At 33.9% G+C, this 22,277-nt stretch overlaps 1 protein-coding gene across 1 annotated transcript in view; it reads right to left on the bottom strand.

Moving 5' to 3' along the window:
* Positions 1-18,351, bottom strand: part of LOC140137278 (A disintegrin and metalloproteinase with thrombospondin motifs 1-like) — a 42,613-nt gene extending 24,262 nt beyond the window's left edge. Inside the window, exons 1-11 of the mRNA XM_072158923.1 lie at positions 18,225-18,351; positions 16,261-16,324; positions 15,037-15,329; positions 12,239-12,416; positions 10,051-10,280; positions 8,801-8,884; positions 7,400-7,539; positions 6,498-6,641; positions 5,635-5,766; positions 4,980-5,139; positions 1,721-1,816 (exon numbers count right to left, since the gene is read on the bottom strand). Of these exons, the coding sequence (XP_072015024.1) occupies positions 1,721-1,816; positions 4,980-5,139; positions 5,635-5,766; positions 6,498-6,641; positions 7,400-7,539; positions 8,801-8,884; positions 10,051-10,280; positions 12,239-12,416; positions 15,037-15,329; positions 16,261-16,324; positions 18,225-18,290 (1,587 nt within the window). The 5' untranslated portion in view covers positions 18,291-18,351. The remainder of the gene's footprint in view (positions 1-1,720; positions 1,817-4,979; positions 5,140-5,634; positions 5,767-6,497; positions 6,642-7,399; positions 7,540-8,800; positions 8,885-10,050; positions 10,281-12,238; positions 12,417-15,036; positions 15,330-16,260; positions 16,325-18,224) is intronic.
* Between the last annotated feature and the right edge of the window lie 3,926 nt (positions 18,352-22,277).

Here is a 22,277-nt window from a genome sequence, read left to right as displayed (position 1 = left end):
GTTCGCAAGACACTTAGAACTGTTAATAAGCATGGTATAAATGTAATTTACTACCCACAAAAAGTACCTGTACACTTAAGGGCTGGGGTATGAGCGTTTGGACAGTATTTATTTTGGGACATTAGAGCACATCAGACATATCGAATTGCATTCTGAATACGAAGAATGTCATTCTGATATCAAATAATTTTGGTTTTTGAAATTCGCAATTTAATACACATTTTATGGCAAATCATTAAAATTGATATTTTTGATATTTAACAGTACTGGTAAACTTTATAAATCTGATGATTTATACTTAACGTATATAGGTGGGATGAAATGTCGACGATCAATTGAAAATTTTGACCTTTTCGTATTGAAGATATGGATTTTTTCCCCAAAACACCAAAAAAATTAGGTCTTTTTGGGGAAAAAATCTATATCTTCAATATGAAAGGTTAAAATTTTCAATTGACCGTCGGCTTTTCCTCCCTGCTACATACACTTTAAGAATATATCATTAGATTTATATAATTTACTTCGAGGACTGTTATATATCAAAATTTGAAAAATATCAAATTTTTATAATTTGTCATAAAATTTGTATTATATTGTGATTTTCAAAAATGAAAATTATTTGATATCAGAAAGACATGCTTCAGATTCAGAATGCAATTCGATAGGTCTGAGGTGCTCTCATGTCCCACAAAAATACTGTCGAAACGCAATAAACGCTCATTTTAGATCCCTTAAAGCAAAAGCAATATCTTAAAGACACTAAACCTATATGAACCTGTTGCAAAAGACAGTTTGAATCACCCCAAAGGAAGAAATATCCCAAATGTGTCAATTTTGAAATGCTCTCTGTTTTCCATTCAAATCACTATAAAGGCCAATAATAATTTTTTTTTTCTTTTTTTTTTAAAGTACTAGCAAACTCTACTGTTTGTATTAATTAAGGCTCAAAATATGAAAAATCAGACAATTTTGGTGTCAAAATGAATCAACTAACATTACAAAATAACTAAAATGTTGAACACAAGCTCTAAAATACATTTTGTTTTACATCTTCAGAATGCAAAAATTTGAAAAGAAAAAAACTTTTTCAGGAATTTTCAAAAATAGGGTCGCTATTAGTTTGTAAAGTAAATAGAAAAAAACAAACCTTTTTTCCGATTTCCAAAATTAGGGTCGGTCGGTTGAGGGCAAGCAAACATCTTTTTTTTTGGCCTAACTGACGGAATAAAGTCTCATCGTACCAAGTCAGATGTCAAAATATGCAGAATAAAATTATTCATCTATTGATTACTTTATTTGGTAATTTAGGTTGAGTATCTTTATGATATTGCTTTTATTTCAATGTCTGGATACTTTTTGTATACAGTATATTTATGCATGTACGTATCTGGCAGATGAAAAGCGTGTGACATCAATAACATGATAAAATGCTGATGGGGATCAGACCCTTTTTCAGAATATTCTTGTTTAGTATAATAAGGAATAGAAACACAAGAATATTCTGAAAAAGGGTCTGATAGTCATCGGAGGCCGGTCAAGTGCAGATCCGTCGGCACACACTTTTCAATACGGAATAAATACTAACCTCATCATGACATCATCCAAGCAGCAAAGTTCATTTCCCATTGAAAAAGTGTTAAATCCAATGGATATGCAGTCGACCATTCTGTCAGCATACCAACCTGTTACAAGTATATGAATCTATTAAATGACAACTTACTTTCCCCTGTCCACAGTATGTTCCTTCAGCAGCAGGGACAACAGAATAACATGCACCATCAGAATCACGCTCACAATATAAATTACTGCAAACTTCCTAGAAATAAACAAAGAGAAATGTATGATAGGATGTGCTCCATCAGGTAACAGGTATTATCATTCATATTCCATCAGCATGGCAATTCCCAATTTCTTATTTCTTGACCCATGGGCTAAAGAGCAAAATTGTACATTTGATTTACTGGGAGTGGTCTTTCGTTTCCTTGCACTTTTCTTCAATTCAGTTTCTTTTTGTTTTCTCTTCATACAGGCCGGTGTGTTTATATTATAACCTTTTCAATTCGGCTAGGGCATTTTGTTTGAGCCTGGTCACATCAGGACTCAAATGTGTATCTGCCTGGACAAACTGGTTACACAAGCAAGATTGGCAAATTGTTTGCTTACAATCACTTATGGCTTGCTAGAAAACACACACAAGCAAAGAAATAAATCAATCATGAAATAAATAAGATACTATCACCAGAATGACATGACAGAGTAATGAAAACTTCGTCAATGATCTAGGCTCTTTATATCTATTATAAAAGTAATCCATACATTATGTTTGGCAATTATTTGTGTCTTTCCACCTTTTAACAATAAACAAACAAAAATAACGACAAAACTAGAAATTAACACAAAAGTGATCACAACATAAGTTAACTGATAACATAAAAGAGCATAACTCAGGGTAAGATATATAAGCTTAGTCCAGTTGACATCCATAATACACCCCCTATGGAAGACATGACCTTAATCTTATAGAGTGTGATTTTCAAATGGGTTTACTTGAATGGGTGACTCCATTTAAAGTCTACACCCCCTGTGTGGGAGATTAGGGTCATATCTTCCATTGGGGTTGTATGGATTTCAACTGGAATAGCACAATTCAGAGAGCAAGAAACCTTCATATTATTATGCTTAGGACCTTCAAGGTTATAATCTACAGGGTTACTTGAAGGTCATCAATGTTTCTTTTTCTTCAAGTATTTCTAAAATGAACAAGCAACATTCCTTGCAAGGTGAAGTTTTAACCAAGTGATTTCCATTGTCTGCAAAGTTCACCTATTGTTATTATTTTATTACAAGCATTATTGGAATGTTTAAGTTTGCAAATTATATTTTCACTAAACATGATTTTAAATATGTGCATTGTTTTATTGTGTCTACATACACTATACAAGGTAACATGCCTTAATTGTTTTTTTTTTTTTAACATTTTGATGGTTGTCATTAATATTCAACTGTACCGGATATCATACTTGTGATGAAATGATGAGTGTTAAAAAAAGTCCACATTCTTATCATAAGTGCATTTTCCAAGAAAACAAACAATTTAAATTTAATTTTTGCTGCCACATTTAAAAGAATAGAATGCGACTGTTAAACATTACTGTGCATTTAAAGAGAAAGTGGTGTCAGACACTTATTTCCCTTGTTATTCTGGTTGTAGGTTTAGGTAAAAAAAAAAAATTTAAAAAAAACTTTGCCGCCTTCGGCGGCGAAAAAAAAATTTCTTCCCCCTACCCCAACTTCCTACCCCCCGAGTATCTAATGGTGCGTCCCTTATAGATGCGCCTTCACACTCACGTTGTTTTAAGTCGCGATCTTTTCATGCTTGTTTTTTTACGCGTTACGCATTAATTTTCTTGCTTGTTTTTAGATTGTTTTCTTGTGTCATTTCATATGTAATAAAGCCTGAAGAAGGTACGCCCAGTACCGAAAATTTGCTGTACAACTGTTTCCTGTCTTCGTTTGTTTTATTTTATCCTTTATAAAGATGCAATTATTTTAAAAAACACATATCTGTTGAAAAAAATGGCTTAGAAAATCTATTCGTTTAGAAAAACAATAGATTATTTCCAATGAAATCAAAATGTTGATACTTTGATTATGTGTGTTATTAAATAATTGAGTACTCAAATCAAAAAAATAATCAATTACTTTCTATTTATCAAAATAACGACCAAGCCTCTATTTGCGTCAGGGATTGATTGCAACAAGACTCATGTAACAAATTAAATATGACATACCATCAGAAAATACTGGCACAGGAACTACACTGGTTTTTAGGACAAAATTTACCAAAATAACAAATGTCAACAAAATTAATGTCAAAATTAAGTTATACATTTTTGGAAAGTCCAAAATTGTGTCCAAAGACATGAGATTGTTGTATAAAGAAAGTTTTAAAGGATATTATTCAATGGAATAACGAATGTCTAATCACAAGTCTGCAATCTTATGCCAACTGTACCATATTTGTTATTTGTAGTACTGTATAGCCTGATATTAATAATTTTCTATAAAATTTGAACTGTTCTGGGCAGTTTTGAGGGGTTCTTGCATTCATGGCTTCAAACAACTATTCTCATCATTATGTTATGTTGCCACATATTAAAGGTTATGGGTGCATAATATTTCACCATTATTTGACATATCTGGCTTTGATAAAGACCTTGCTATCAAAAGCTCAGGCCATCTACCAAATTATTTGACATTTGTTACTTTTATGAAAAGGGTGAACAAAAATAACCTCGCAAAAATGTCCTGATATGGTATTATTTGTAACACTACTTCCATTGCAGGAAAACCTTGTATAAAATGGGTTAGTCCAGATGCAATCCATACACCCCCTATGGAAGAGATAATTAATCTTCCTCACAGGGGGGAATATTTCAAATGGAGTCACCCGGTCAGTGGCGTACCGTGGCCGCCCCAACCCCGGGGGGCTGAAGAAGAAACAATTTTGCCGCCCCTTCCTTAACAGCCCGAAAAGGTTGACCCAATTTTTTCACGGTCGTTTGAAAAAGTGAAGAGCAAAAAAAAAAAAAAGAAAAAAAAAGATTTTCTGCGCTAGCGCCTAAAAATAACCGTTTTCAAATTTTTTACGCATTTTCAATTTCTTGCGCCCTTTTTTCTTTGCTAAATCGTTTTGCTGCCCCCTTCGTTTTTGCCGCCCCTGTTTTTGCCGGCCCTTCTTCTTCCGCCGCCCCTCGTTTTTGCCGCCCCTATTTTGACCCAGGGGCTGGCGCCCCAAAGCCCCCCCAAAATACGCGCATGCGTTCAGGTAACCCCATTTGAAATTCACACTCCCTATGTGAAAGATTAAGGTTATGTCTTCCATAAAGGGTGTATGGATTTCAACAGGCATAGCCCAATGCAGGTAAAAAGGCATGAAAATCATGAATGTACAAATGACCCCACTGCTTGTAGCTTACCTCCGTATCTGCTTCACAAGCTCCTCTGAAGCCTTCCCAAAGTCTTCTACACTGCTCATCTGCTGTGTATTTGATTCTAGAGCCTGGACGGTCTTGGGCATTGGTAGGATAATCAGCAATAGAAATGGGGAAGTCATCTAAACATTGCTTGTAGGGTGAGCTGTGAGGTAAATAATTGAGACTTTACTATCTAAAATACACAGAAAGAAACAAAACATAACTTTTACGATCTTGAAAATGATGCCCGGTGGTGATTTTAGGATATCACCAGTGCAAAGAGTACTCCTACATTACTCAAGATATAGATTGATCCCCATATTTCAAGTTAGACCATTACCATCTAAGAGTCGAATGATTATCAGGTTCAATCTTGATAAAGACCCTATTTCAGAACACAAGATTATATTGTAGCTCACAAGTTAAGACCCAATAGTGAAGATATAATCATGATGCTGCTTTTGTAAAAGAAAACAATAGAAGTAATAGTACATGTGAGAAATCGATGAGATGGATATAGAGAGGGAAGGAGAGAGAGAGAGAGAGAGAGATATAGAGAGATAGAGTGAGAGAGATATAAGAGGTAAAAGTGAGATAGAGAGATGTGAGTGATGACAGTGAGAGTTACAGATGTGTATGAGCAATGGAGATTTCTTACTCAAGAAATGCATTGAAATATGATGCGCTACAGGGTGACCACATAAATGCTCCTGATCCACTGGGTCTAGAGGATGACATCACATTGACTTTATCAGCACACCCATTGCTTCCATCATGAGGCATCCCTAACCTGTTGTGAAAAGATAACATTTTATCATTGCTTTTACACAAAACTTTCAATCAATTCAAAATGGCATACAATAATATCAGCACAGTTTTGTAATTGCTTTGGGCGATCACTACTCTCCCTAAGGGTTTTAACACAAGGGTCCCATTATTTTGATTGTATTGTTCCCATTTGTTGTTCTAGCTTTCTGGGGATCCGAAGAACTTAAATTGCATCCTATTGAGCCATCAGAGAAGCAATAGTAGCCTGTGTGTTACAAATAATAATTATCATATAACCATCCAGTCTCTTGATTTATTGACTATTTCATAACAAACACATCATTACATAAAAATACTGCTTACACAATTTCTACCTGAAATTCAACCAGTTCATTATTGTTAGGTCTGATTAAGGTTCTTTATTATGTAATATCATAATTAACATCCAAATAGTCTTTATAGATGTTGAATTTTCATTTGAATAGATTATATTCAAGCTAGTAGATATTTACTAAGACTCTCCAAATAGATTCTGCAGCCACAGTCGTACATCAAGTGGCGCAGCATGGGTCATCATATGGGGGGCACCGACCATGATTGGGGGCACTGGGTCTGATTAGGGGCACAAGCCATTTTGCGGCAATTTTCCTATGGGATTTTCTAAATTTTCAGATTGATTACATGCCCCCCACTCCATACCCCTATGACGCTACACCACTGTAGCATAAAACACTGAATGCAAGTTGAACTTACGTGTGCCCCATTTCATGGGCCAATATTCCTCCTGTTGATAACCCCGCATCTTGGCTGAGACCAGCTTGTAGTTGAGGATAGCAGGTACCACTAAGCCAGGCAATACCAAGGAGGGAATTACTGCCACTTGATTGTAAATCTTTCCTGGTTGGGTCAATGAGGAGATAAACAGTGGACACAGTTTGGTGTTTAAAATGTACAATTTTCACTATGTTTATTATGTTTTAAAACAGTATTCAACATCAGTAATAATACTTTATCAGAACAGATTCATTTCCTAGTTCATTTCGCAGGTGGGTCCAGGACACAAGCTATGGAAGGCTTGATAAATCACTGCTCCTTAAAAAAAATATCTTTTTATGATGAAATATCTTGCCGTTTCTTTGACAATTTTATTATTAGAAAATACAAAATACCTTTTTATTTTTTTTTATTGTCACAATTTGTGGGCCCATTTAGGAAAATCCTGAAATTTCCAGACAAAATTTCTAGTGTATGCCATATGGTACCTTGCACACAAACCCTGGTAAATTATAAACAATTTGTATACCCGGTACACTTGAAGCCAAATATTTGAGTGTCCTTTTCTTCCAAAATGACTTGCTAGTCCTACTTTCAGGCACTGTTGCTATAGCATACTTTCCAGAGAAGTTACGTCAGCAACCGACCCACTACACCCTCGGGTGCTCACGCTTTGCGCTTACTAAGTCAAGTCTGTGAGGGCCTCAGACTCCCCTCAATCCATTTCAATATATCCATCCAAGGTGTAAGTCTAGAATCATAATTGTTGAACCACAAGTATACATTAAAAACAATTTCTGAATAAGTTTACTTCATATACAAAGGCCTGAAAGAAAACATTATTTACACAAGAGACAAATCCAACTCTTTTTTATGCTTACCTGGTAATTAGCATGGCATTGTCATAGTGATCAATATGATTGTCGTTAAATTTATTGGTATAATACTGAAATGCTGACCAACTTTCCAGAGTATTTCTCCCATCAGTTGACACTGTGAGTGTTGCCCCATTCTCTGTTACCTTTAAACAACAAAGAACATTTTGTAAGTACCGCACTGAAGTACAATCATTGTATTGTTTTAGCTTTATGCCAGCTGATCACCAGCAACCTGGCAGAACAATAGATGCTGTTAAATGCCAGTATTGCTTGGGCTCCAGCGGTTGGGATTTGAAGCCATCCGTTATTTTTAAAAAGGTGCAGTACTGGTACTGCACAATGCAGATCAGGTCCATTGCAATTTAAATTTTCTTTTAGTACCGGTACTTGGTCCATGCCAAGTATCATATTCAGCAGGGGGAAACCCACTCTCTAGGGTACAATCACATCATTTAGTCTCAGAGGGAGTGAAAAAAAATGCATTGTGTTTTCCCTATTTTCTTTTTTAATAAGTATGCATCGTGATTAAGTCATTATAAATATCTGCAAAAGTTGGTGGTGTCAACTTGTCAAGTCTCTAGAGTTTAACCTTGCCTTGGCAATATAAACCCCATGTTCTATTTCAAAGAGGGCACATTTTAAACATAATTCAGACTCCCAACATTCGAACATACTAGCAGAGTAAGTAAGGATCAACGACACAATATGGAATAAATCATTGGTCAGTAGCCTCAAATCAGTATGTTACATGTACTCATTAAAATAAATTACCGGGTATTCCGAGATTTAATCAGCCAATCAAATAACTTTGCCAATACACACATTCATGATTCATATGATGGAAAAAAATTGCCCAATTGTACTGTCAATAAATGAATAATCTTAATAATAATGGGCAGACGGTTTTACTCTGTCGTGTCTGTATATATTGTAGGTATACTAGGTGAATTTAAATTTGCCATCAAACTGCATCATTTTATATATCAAATTAAAGCCCTTGAGTAAACAAAGCCAAAACTGAAAACCATTTTTTCATAGCACTTTCCGTAGCAAAGTTACATCTTGTCAAAGATTGACTTTCATCAAAAAGTTTCAGCTAGCAAAATTCCCCAAAACAGCATTTCGGGGGTTTCTAGATCTTATTCTCATTATGATAGCAGCTTTTTTTAATGGAAATGCTATCCAAATCCCTCTAAAATTCCATGTGCGGGTGACTTATCACCATAAAAAATCATATATTTGGGTCAAGTGAAGTATAGAAAACATATTTATGTAGGTTTCTTTCTTCGGGCACTTGTTTTAAATTTCTATGTAAAAATGCATTGACATTGTCGGCGAATTTGACTGACTAGCAAATGTGTTAACTAAGGTTTGCCTGGGTTACCTATATATTGGTAAGCTTACCACATCAGTGTTGAGAACGCCAAGTTTGACGATATGGATTATAACTTCTGTGCCAAGACTTGGCTCTGCATATCTGGCTGCTACCTTTAACAACAAAAATGTAAAAAATTACGAAATAATGCACAAGAAAGTTGAAAAAGATTACTGCGTACAGGCTAGGTGATTGTGAAAAACAACCTGTTGTGTTGTACTACGAGCTATGATTAGCCAGCAATCGCGTTAATTGAAAGTTTAAAACCTAGGGTTGACATTCCTACGTACGGTCTTCCTGGCATCATGTTGTACCGTACGTACTGCAGATTAATCCATTTTGGATCCATATGATAATTGAGCCAAATGTGATAAAAGCTAGGCCTACTTATAATTGGATCATGCATAGGTCCTATTATGGGTTGCTTAAGGAACAAAACGTTATCCAATTAAAATCTAACATGACCACTGTCATAAGATGGCTGGATTGGTTGCCACTAAATGACAAAATATCATACCGGTAAGTACCAAAAATGTGCAGATTTAGTGGTGTTACCCACCACTAATTGCTGTAGAATTTGTTCACTGTTGCATTGCAGATGTTCCCTGAACACCGTACCAACAGTAGGCCCTATACTAAAATGCAGGGGTCAACTTTCAAAATTGCTTTCATCTTTTTAAAAAAAAAGTTATAGGCCTACCAAAGTATTCCTCTAGTCATAAGGATTCAGAAAAGAATATTTCTGCATCTGAAATGCATAATAATTCTGCTGAAAAATGTAACCAATTAAAAATCCAAGATTGTCTAATTTTCAAGGATCAAATGGCTATAAAAGCACCAACAAGTTTGCAGTTGCCACCATCTCTTTGAACCACTTTGCATGAAAACAACATGAGCCCCTTGAACATCAAATGATAGTAAAAAATTTCAAGATCATTGTTATGCATTAGCGGTCATGTTGAAAAACGGTGGTAGTCATCTCGAATATTCAAGTGGCTAATGTTGTTTTCCTAAAGGGAAGTTATACTGTAAATATTTTTGCTTGATTGAATGACCATTGATCCTTTGTAACATTTTAATGTTGACATATTAAAATATGTCAATTTGGGGCCCTATCTTGGAAAAGGGCAGCCATGTTGGCTTTTGAATTTGGCTAGCCTAACTTTGTTCCTAATAAGTGATCAAAAGAGGGAGTGCAATTTTTTAGTGCTTGTAGCCTATGATTATTTGATCCTTTGTAACATATTTATCACTGATTCAACTTGACAAAATAACTTACAACATTCATTAAAGTGACTACATAAGGCACCACATCATCTCCATAGTATTCCGCCATATCACGATCAGCCAACACTCGGACTTCAAGATATTTTGGGCCAGTTGCACGCTTTCGACGATTGGTGTTATTAGACATGTCGACATCATTATCAGAGATTTCTTGTAAGTTGTCGATCATATGCGCCATTCTGTGTTGCATCGCTTCCACATAAATGTTGCTACCAGCATATTCTGAAATAAAAGATAACCAATTAAGTCTTTATAATCTTCATAATCAAGAAGTTCCAATCTTAATAAAGGCTTAAGGCAATTTATACGTAATTTTATTTACTATTTTCAACATTTTCGCTGGGATCACTGAATGGGCTTTTATTTAACTGTAGATTGATACATTTTTAGTACCCGGATCCCCCTTTCGCTGATTTTTTTTTAAATTCAGCTAAACAAAACTTGTCTATTTGATTGACACCAGTGTGGTCTTTGCAGGGGATTAGGGGTTGACCCCAATGAGTTCCTTTGCTAACTTATGAACTCAATCCCTATAAAAAAAATTGGTGGTTTTTTTTTTTTTTTTTTTTTTTTTTTTTTGTATTAGCCTTCAAAGTTAACATTGAACATGATAAGGGCCCGAACAATGACTTGATCATATCTTGGAGCACAAGATTCAAGATCTATCTAATATTTATCACCATCATTCATATAGTTTAGTCTTTTCTTTTCTTTGAATGAGTGATAGTTTGTGTCATGTTGGCACGTGTCCATCATTGTTTGCAAAAACGGACCCACACATCGTATTCGTATGTGTTGGTAGAAACTATTCATGGTAACTCAAAAAGAATGAAATCAAACAGTAACACAATGGCTAATTTAAATAAGAATGCGGCACATGCTAATTAGGTGGAAATCACAAGAAAGCCGAAAACAATTACAGACAATTGTCATAATTACCAAATTACCACGCGTTAGTCATATGTTAACTGTGATGAACTTAAGAAGTGGTAAGGAAGCAAAAGAGGAACAACAGAAATACAGAATAATGTTCTTTCAACTGTTTTGGAAAATCTCCAACAATCAAATTATGCATGCATGTGATGATTGAACACGGATGACGAAACAAACAAACTTCTACGGAAATCCGGATAATGTAATTGAAAACAATCAATACTGCCCTTGCTTTATTCCATATACAGGTGTTCTAATATGTTTTGTGTGAAAATAGCAAAATGTTTGATCCTATGAAGGTGTAAAAATCTTCTTAAAAATAAGATTTTCGGGAATTTGGCAACAACAACCATCTAAACGCACATTTTAGAATTTAATAAAGCCATATGCATTTTTAAACATGTTTTTGAAAGGGTTTTTAGAAATGAAGCGAAATGACAATATTCAGATAATATCCCACCTAACACAACATGTTTTTAAAACATTATAAACATGTCATGATTTTGATAATCAAAACGTTTAAATGTAAATGTCGGGTTAATAACAAAACAACTAGACTGATTCTATTTTTGGAAATATATGCTTATATTTAAGCATCTAGCGGCAAATAAATTGGCAAATAAATTATTTTGGTTAATTCGGGTATGCTGAATTCAAATGTTTTGTATGCTAAGCTATATTTGGAACCACGTGACCTTAAAAATGACCCACAACCCCTAGTTAGAAAAGGGTTGTAAATATGAGTTAGAAAAGTGTTGTAAATGAGTTAGAAACGTGTTGTAAATGGCTTAGAAAAGTGTTGTAAATAAGTTAGAAAAGTGTTGTAAATGGCTTAGAAAAGTGTTGTAAATCAGTTCAAAATGAGTTAGAAAACGGCAAATGAGTTAGAAAAGTGTTGTAAATGATTTAGAAAAGTGTTGTAAATGAGTTAGAAAACGGTAAATGATTTAGAAAAGTGTTGTATATGATCATGATTTATAAACGTGTTGTAAATGAGTTGAAAAGTGTTATAAATGAGTTAGAAAAGTGTTGTAAATGATTTAGAAAAGTGTTGTAAATGATTTAGAAAAGTGTTGTAAATGAGTTAGAAAAGTGTTGTAAATGAGTTAGAAAAGTGTTGTAAATGAGTTAGAAATGAGTTAGAAAAGTGTTGTAAAATGACGTTTATAGAAAAGTGTTGTAAATGAGTTTAAAAGTGTTGTAAAATGACGTTTATAGAAATATGCTTAATTTTTAGTACAAATTACCTGGATCAAGACCACAAAAATGCGAGTCAGGCTCTAACGGATCCTGATTGTCTACACTTCTTCTGTAAATAATATGTGGATTCTCGACATCTCGACGTCTCCGTCTATACTCATCTGAGTGCCTCTCATTTAAAGGACGAATGTATAAATTGTGATTCTCAAGTCCAATAATTCCCATCTGTTTAAGATCATTGAGTAGAAAAAATAATAATTTGTTTAATTAACAAAGATAGAAAAGTCAATCTTGAAGATCAAAAACTTTATCAGAAACGAGTGTTCCTATTGAAAAGTCCATGTAAAAGATCGAAAAGTCGATCTAAACTACATTGTAGTGTTCCCTCTCTTGAATTGTCCATGTATTCAACAAACAAAAAATATATTGTTTTTTAAAGGTGTTATAAACGTGTTTTGGGTTTTGGTCAAAACGTTCTAATAACGTTTAAATGTCGGGTTACATAAAGGTCATCAAATCGTTTTTAAAACGTTTTATTTGTCAAAATGTTATTGTAAAATAATTTTGAATATATTTTTATCACCGTTTAAATAATATACCGTAAAACCCCGTCTACAAGCATATAGTGTGCTTCTGATGAAAGCTACATTAATCCAGTCGCCATTATGGAGTTTGAGCAAATAAATTACGGATCCAAGCATATACAAACAAGTATTATTTTAAGACCGCTCAATTGTATTGGTATATTAACGCTTGCTTCGAATTAATTAAGCTTTTATAAAAAGCTTAGACATGTTAGAATGTTTTGCAGTTTTCAACACATATTTGTTAATGTTATTAAAACGTTATTATACTCTTTATATAACCCGACATTTTTAAAACGTTTTTTTTTTGTAAAACGCTTCGTGTTTACTGACAAAGATTAAAACGTCAATTTCTAACTAAATGTCCCTTCATCACACATTTTGGAAATGTTGAAAAGTCAGTCTGATGACTTCGAAAATTAAAAAGCACATCTTAAAGATAGAAGAGACAGACTAAAATGTCTAAGACTGCCTTAATCTTTAAGATTGTCGGGTTTTTTTTGGGTTTTTTTGGGGTTTTTTTTAAATTAACTTTTCATTTAACTAAAAAACCAAAACCGGCAAAATGCAAGTGAAAGACTATTTAAGATACAGACAAACAAAATTAATTCTAACCATCATAAAACAAGCACAGTAAAAATATTATGAAGAAATAAATTATATAGAATAATTATACACGTATACAGAGCTGACTACTGAAGCTGAAATTAGAAGTATAATTATATCAAATAATGGACATTGATGATTTATCATTTAAGTTATTCCAAAAAAAAAACGTCATTTAAAAATATTATAAATACATAGTTGCTACAGTATCGCGCAAGGAAAGCTTTAGATTTCAGAAGTACCAAATAATAACTGATCCTCATTGATAATTCATCATTTAAGGAAAATCATGGATCTGATCGAGGCAGCTATTCCAAAAAAACGTTACTTAAAACAAACACAAATCTGTCTCAAATTTCAAAACAAACGAAAAGAACATTGTTCAGGGTCAAAGCACTTTATGGATGCATAATATTTTCATGTTTGTCCGTGAAAGCAATTGAACATGTTGAAAGCATTTTAATTTGCGTTCTTTGTGATGCCATGAGTTGTCATTTCGAATGCGTTTGAAGCGTTATTCTCGAGAGTGAACTTTCGAACTTTGTTATTATAGTTTTTATTATCATAAACTGGTAATTGGACCATAACCAGATTAAATTTATTTTACCAACACGAATTCAGTACAATTAATAAGTTGATAAAATCATCTTTTTAGTTTTGCAACCTTGGAATTACGAAACCTTCAAGATTACTCAATTGGTCGTTGACTTGCATTGTATCACATGCATGATTGTAAATCGATGATCATAAAGGATTATATGAAAAAACAAATAAACAAACAAAATATTGCAACTGTTGTAAACTATATACATCATAAAATGATTTCTTTGAATCTTTTGGAACAGGTCGAGGTCTAGTCTCCAGCTTTTATCTGAACATAGTTTCTGGTTTAATGTAAACAACATGGACATCAATTGAGCAATCAGCAAATGGAATGAAGATGAAGATGAAGATGAAGATGAAGATGAAGGTGAAGATGAAGATGAAGATGAAGATGAAGATGAAGATGGAGATGGAGGTGAAGATGAAGATGAAGATGAAGGTGAAGATGAAGATGAAGATGAAGATGAAGATGAAGATGGAGATGGAGGTGAAGATGAAGATGAAGATGAAGGTGAGGATGACGATGACGATGAAGATGAAGATGAAGATGAAGATGGAGATGGAGGTGAAGATGAAGATGAAGATGAAGAAGATGAAGACGATGACGATGAAGATGAAGATGAAGATGAAGATGGAGATGAGGATGAGGATGAGGATGAAGATGACGATGACGATGAAGATGAAGATGAAGATGAAGATGAAGATGGAGATGGAGATGGAGATGAAGATGAAGATGAAGATGAAGATGATGAAGATGAAGACGAAGACGATGACGATGACGATGAAGAAAGATAAAGATGAAGATGAAGATGAAGATGAAGATGGAGATGGAGATGAAGATGAAGATGAAGATGATGAAGATGAAGACGATGACGATGACGATGAAGATGGAGATGAGGATGAAGATGAAGATGAAGATGAAGATGAGCATGAACATGAAGATGAACATGAAGATGAAGATGAAGATGAAGATAAATATGAACATGAAGATGGAGATGAAGATGAAGATGAAGATGAAGATGAAGATGATCCGTTACCACACAAATACTTACCAATCCTTTGCAAGTACTGACAGCAATTGTAGAAATATTATGTGACAAAAGTTTTCCATGATAAAAGCATCGTCTTGACTTAAGAGGTATTTTGTCGATAGTCCCATTTTCATTGTGTATATCAATCTCCAGTCCTTTTGCTAAAAGTTTCTTATTTTCTACCAATCTCATATGATATTCTTCACCAAATGCTTGTAATTTTATATCTTTTATATCGTCTTCCCATTCAAGATCTCTTTTTCTTCTGCTGTGTCCAGAAAATGATATTGGGCTAACTATTTCATATTCAGGAACTGGTAAGGAAAAATTGATACGAAACTGTAAGTGTTAATGAAGATTTAAAAAAAGATGCATATTGAATGTTGTAACAATAATCTATATAATAATACGCTATTCTCTGTTTGTCTGTTTGTCTATTTGTCTGTTTGTCTGTCTGTGACTGCTAATGTGAGGCCGTCGTAAGTCGTACGGGGCTCAAACTTGGTGAGTGGGTGTAGTTCTGTCCTGGCAAGAAGAAGTTTATGTTCGTTAAGTCATCTGACCCCGGGTCCCCTCCCAGGGGTCATCTGAGGTCAAATGACTAAAACTGTCGTGTGAGGCCGTCGTAGGTCGTACAGGGCCCAAACTCGGTGGGTGGGTGTAGTTCTGTCCTGGCAAGAAGAAGTTTATGTTCGTTAAGTCATCTGACCCCAGGGTCCCCTCCCAGGGGTCATCTGAGGTCAAATTACTAAAACTGTCGTATGGGCATGAAACTTGGTAGGTACAGACAACATAAAGAGCCAAAATTTTGGAAGGTCATTTTGGGGTCATCAGAGGTCACCCCAGGTCATCTGAGGTCAAATTGGTAAAAACTGTCGTATGGGCATGCAACTTGGTACGTACAAACAACATTTAAAGCCAAAATTTTGGAAGGTCATTTTGGGGTCATCCGAGGTCACTCACGGGTCATCTGAGGTCAAATTAGTAAAAACTGTCGTATGGGCATGAAACTTGGTGAGTACAGTCAACATTTAGAGCCAAATTTCTGGAAGGTCATTTTGGGGTCACCAGGGGTCATCTGAGGTCAAATTAGTAAAAACTGTCATATGGGCATCAAACTTGGTGGGTACAGTCACCATCAGCCAGGTAATCGTGCCCAGCCGAGAACCGCCAAATATGGGTAACCGCCTAGTACATTATATTATTAGACTGTTTGTTTGTCTGTTTTAAGCATTCTGTATTTACCTTCTGCTACTGTTTTCACATTGAAATATCTTTCCATATCATCTGTTGTCATAAAGTCAAAATTCTGTCGAACAAATGAGGAGGGAAACAAATTTAGTAACATCTGGAATTATTAAAAGAAAGTAGCAACCCTATTAAGAACCTCATCCCACACTATACCTCATTCAAATTTAGATTTTTGCATCAGTAAGCACAATACTCTTAAGAACCATGTACACTTCTCGAAAGTGGTGGTATAATAACTGTACAAATTCACTAATAACAGTTAACAAACACTTCAACGCGTTTATTTCCGTATTTTAGTAAAAACATTTTGAAATGTTTATTGTATTTTTTTAATGATAATATGTTAAAACATCTACATCAACTACAAATGTTTTTTAAATGTTATTATAAAACATTGTGTTTGCAAAACATCCTAATCGTGGAACGATATAGCTTAAAACATCATGTGACCAAATGGGACCAGGACCACGAACCTTTCGTAATTCTGCAGTGATCATAAAAATATTTAAATAAAAGTTTTACAAAATAGACTACTTTATTTAAACGGTTTACAATAAGTGACTTAATCCACATGAAACATATCGAGTACTTATATCTTTCATTACACACAACAACATTAAAATAATATCGTGTTCTTCTTTTTCATTCATGCCCGTGTGCTTTTCTTTAGGTTTATAAGCACATGTTGAGTCAGCAATATATATTTATTTTTCATATAAGATCAACATAATGTTATAGATATGATTACATAACGTTCCATGCACGATATTATTTCATTCAGTGAATACCACTTTCATTTCATGTTATTAGCAATTCGTCTTAAGTGTTATACAAACATTAGTTTAAAAGCAGGTTAATTTGATTGACGGAAATGCCGGTAAATATTTCACCGTACCGTGCATGTCGACATTATACTATATAGTATACATGTATATGATCAGAGAAGATGATAAATGATATATCAATTTTGTCAATCGCAAATTTCTTTCAAACATCTCCATTATCTTTTTGACTGAACATCAATTTAAAAGGTTTCGAAACCAAATTATTGTTATCGTACTTTACTTTTAAATTGATTGATTAATAAATTCGGCTAATAAAACAAAAAGACTGCATCTAAATATTGGCATCCTGGGTACAAATATTATTAATTCATATCACAACCCAACATATAAACCAATAATTGAGATTTTTAAGGTAAAATGATAGGCCTAGGCCTATTATTATCACATATATAGCAAAGTATAATATGTATGGTGTGCTACTCGTCACGTCACGGGGGTATACACTGATTTTATGGGTGCATTTCCTAACAATTTTATGATTTAATCCAACATGATTTCACAATAGAACGTTGAACAAAGTGGATTATTTGATATTTATTACGGAAATACTTATATACGGGAAAATACACACTAACATGATGAAATTATGTATTATGAAATTGACTGATGGTATGTATAATAAGACAAAAACATGCCTAAAACATACATGTATTAAAGCCATGCATAATGTACGATATCCTTCAAATTTTAATTTAGTTTTTCTTTACCCAAAATAGTGAGATAATTATTAATACTATAACTGAAGGGAAGTGTTTCTGTCCATTTTAAGCTGAAATAACAAGGTAAAGTGAAAGAGATCCCACTGTAGCCTACTGGTAAGTCACATATGACTTTATGTCGAAATTGCTCTGTTGACCTACTAATATACTACAAATTTGACTGATTCCATTTAAGTGCAAGTTGGGACATTGTGTAAACATTACAAATATGTCAAAACTCAGGTTTGATAATAATGAACCAAATTCACATTATAAGATCGTACATTACGGCTTTAAATGATAAATAATAATAATATTAATAATAAAAATAAAACACCTGACGATCTGATGCCAGAGTATGCCTAAACCTTCCAAGTTAAGAATAAATAAAATAAATTCGCAAATAATCACTTACCAATCGATAGCTGAGGCAGCATACGACAAAAGATAAAACACACTGAACTTGAAGTTGATAAACCATATTTAAGCAATTAATTAATCCTTATATAAATGAGAAATTGTGATATATATCCCGATCTTTAATAGTTCGACAAAGTTATGAGAGTTCCAACGTGGTGTGTTGGTAAATATAGGAAAACTTATTTGAATAACAAAGAAACGGGGTTCCCACATCAATATATACTGAGACTGTTCCAAATTAGAAATAGGGGTGCTTTAAAGTCAAGGATTTTATCCTCTGCGTTCGTTCTTATGTTGTCCTTTATGTTATTCATTCACTGACCATGTTGACTAAGAAATTAAAAGACAGCGAGCCGATTTACAGAATAATGCAAATAACGATGTTTGTTGTTCTGTTATAAGCATATGAATAAAATTAGAGATATTATTTGGTAGCCCTATTGTTTTTCATGTTTAATTAAATCAGGAATTCGCCCCGATGACAACGCATAGGCCTACTTTAGTTAATGTGATGTGACTATTTCAAGGTTTTTTCAGAGATTTTCCGGTTCATACGTTTTTCCTGTCAAATTGCTCGGTAAACAAATATAAATTAATAATAGTAAACATCAAATCATTGTATGTATCATATTCGTTATTACTTACAAGTATTAGGTGAATCTATTTATTTATTTATTTGTTTGTTTGTTTGTTTGTTTGTTTGTTTGTTTGTTTGTTTATTTATTTATTATTTATTTTTTGTATTTATGTTTCCAGCAACAGGTGAATCACGGTACTCCAATTTTGATGGCATCATCATATTGTAGAACTTATTTATTTGATGCTTAGTCTGTTTTAATATCGGACGGAAATTGGAAATCTTTATGTCTTTTTAAGTTTTTTTTTTAAGTGTCTTTGTCCATAAAAGATCAGCTTATTAAATGATTCATGGGCTGTTTTTCAAACATGATTGATAGATGATGAAAATCTCATCATGCTTATTTTAAGTTTTGACATCATTCCGCTGTTCGATATTAATGTCTAAGAACAGATGAAAGGAAAGACAAATAGGGTGGAGCGGTAATAATTACTTTATTTACATATAACAGAACAGAACTAATCGATACTGGTATATAAGGTACTGTGATGGGCATGGTGTGTTTGCGGAAATCTGTCAGTATGCATGAATCATGATATTATAGCCAATTTTGGCCTAATACATTCGTACCCCGGATGTGTAGTCGGAAAGATTATGCCCAGCAAACACAAAAACGTTTTACAAAGTTAAATTTGGGGGGTTTTGTTAGGTGAAAACGTTTTAATAACATTACATCATGTTGGGTTTATATAAAGGTCATAAAAACGTTTTAAAACATTTTGTATAAAAGCACACTGCAACAATATTTTAAAAATGTTTTTAAAATGTTATAATTTTAAACTATTTTGGCAAACACTTTTTGTCAAATATTTTGTCAACATTATGTTAAAATATTTGCACCCAGCAAACACAGACATGTTCCGAATGTTTTTTCCAAAACGTTTTAATAACATTTAAATGTCGGGTTATAATAAAGGTCATGAAAACGTTTTTAAAACGTTATTGCAAATATTTAGAGCAAACATTTTTGCAAAATACTTTTTCAACCTCAAAATAACATTCTATTTAGGACGTTTTATATCAAGTTTTCAAAAATGTTTTTGGAATGTTATTAAAACGTTTTTATACCATATAACCCGACATTTAAACGTTTCATGTAAAACATTTTTGTTTGCTGGGCAATATATTATCAAAATTTTTTTTTTTTAATGTTATGAAAACGTTTTAAACCCTTAATACCCTTTATATAACTCGACATTTACACGTTTTCTGACAACCTTTTATAACTTTTTGCGAATGATGTCAAAAACGTTTGTGTATGCTGGGTTACATCATTATGTGAACTGTAATATCTTCATAGTCAGCATATTTGGTATAAAAAATATGATGAAACAATTAAAGTTGGTTACCTAGTCAATTTGCACTAAAGGTCCTTTTCTGGTCACGGGCTTTACGGTGCCTGCAGCAATTGGAGCCCTTGAACACCATAGGACCATGAAAACAGTTGAAGTTCGGACTCCCGGTTCGGACTGAACCACACTTTTGTGACTTTAATATCGCACTGCTTGCGCATGCGACGTTGTGAGGCCCGGTGTTTGTCATCAACCAGGTTGTATAATTTCTGGTTGTCCACCAAAGTTTTTGGTTGTCCGTAAGCTGCCACAATCTGAAACAACTGCATGTGACCAATAAAGTGAAGTGTAGTCAATTTATGAACAATTAAATATACTCTTAAATATTTAACAATTCATCAGTTGTGTCAGGTTTGATCAAACTAACATGCTGAAAAGCGACTTTTGGCTGTAGATCTTTGGTTGTCCGCCGGACAACTAGAGCATTATTTTTGGTTGTCCGGTGCATGTTTTGGTTGTCCCGGGCGCGAACGGACAACCAAATTTTCGAACACTGGTTGTCATGCTTTCAAACACATGTCGAAAACTAATGGACTGTGAGCTAAGAGTACTGGCTTTGCACCCAGGACTAACCATGAGTTAGCAACACGTGGGTGAAAATCCAAACTTCTTCAAACTTCACAAAGTAGGCCCTATTTTTGTTATCTCAAGGATACAGAAAATAGTATAGTTTGACCAATCTCTGACATACCGTTGTTGAGTTATAAGCAAAATTTCCTTTTCTGCTGAAAAGAACCCCTTTTAGATATTTTTCTTCAAAATTTTACTCAATTTAGACTCTTTTGATTTTCGTTTAAAATTGTGCCCACAAAAGTAAGAAGGGACCTGATGCAGTTTTATTTCGCAAGTATAAACGGCAAGTTGAAGGTCGCATGCATTGTTAAGCTGGATATAACTTTTTAACCTCAGTGAGTTTAGGACCCTCAGTTAACAATTACAATTATCATGATTATACAAAATTATCATTGTCAATGCCCCTTGTCCTCTGGTCTGTATAAATGTTGCGGTTTACTAAAAATAGTTTTGACGTGACTTGAATATGTTGAAGCAAGCAAACAAAAAGAGATGAAAAAAAAACCCAGAAACTTTGCTTCTTTTTATTTTTAGGTGAAAAATTACCAGAGATAAAAACCCAATTACTAGTACAGACTTGACATTATAGTGCCAAGATTAATCTGAAAAGGGTCAGCATTAAAACCGCATGGGTTAAATATTTTGTTGGGGTGTGTCGGGAGATGGTGTAAAATAATTGTTTGATAGAAATGAGTTTACAATATGGTGCTCATAATGTAGTGGAATTATAGCCTAAAATGCCCGGGCTAAAATGGCGGATTTAATGAGACTGAATTGGAGTTTTATGGGGCGGGGGGATTCCTGAATTTCTGAACATTGTTCTGATATTATCAAATTTATTTTTGATGAATGCCAATTGTTGACAAAGTTCAGGAAATATCTCCTCAAACCCCAATAAATACCGTATGGTAATAACAGAACAATGTTGCATAAAGTCCGAAATTGTGTCCCCATAAAGCTCAAATTCCGAGCCTCCTTAAATCCATCATTTTAGGCAAATGCACTACATTTAATATGAGCACCATAATGTAAATTCATGGAAAGCATATTTTCGATCAAACAATTACTTTACATCATCTCCCGACACACCCCAATTAATATTTAGCCCGTGCGGTTTATGCAGACCCCGTCCATACTAGTCTTGGCGCTTCGTGAAGAAACGTTCCATATTCAGCACTGAATTGTGACAATTATTCAATTTAAAAACATTAAGGAAGGGGTATGAACGTTTGGACAGTATTTATTGTGGGACATTAGAGCACATCAGACATATCGAATTGCATTCTGAATACGAAGAATGTCCTTCTGATATCAAATAATTTTGATTTTTGAAATTCGCAATGTAATACACATTTTATGGCAAATCATTAAAATTGATATTTTTGATATTTAAGAGTACTTGAAGTAAACTTTATAAATCTGATGATTTATACTTAAAGTGTATGTAGGTGGGATGAAAAGCCGACGATCAATTGAAAATTTTGAC

The sequence above is a fragment of the Amphiura filiformis genome, chromosome 17 (genome assembly GCF_039555335.1).
Source record: "Amphiura filiformis chromosome 17, Afil_fr2py, whole genome shotgun sequence".
NCBI classification, from domain to species: domain Eukaryota; kingdom Metazoa; phylum Echinodermata; class Ophiuroidea; order Amphilepidida; family Amphiuridae; genus Amphiura; species Amphiura filiformis.
This window is presented reverse-complemented; position numbering and strand designations above follow the sequence as displayed.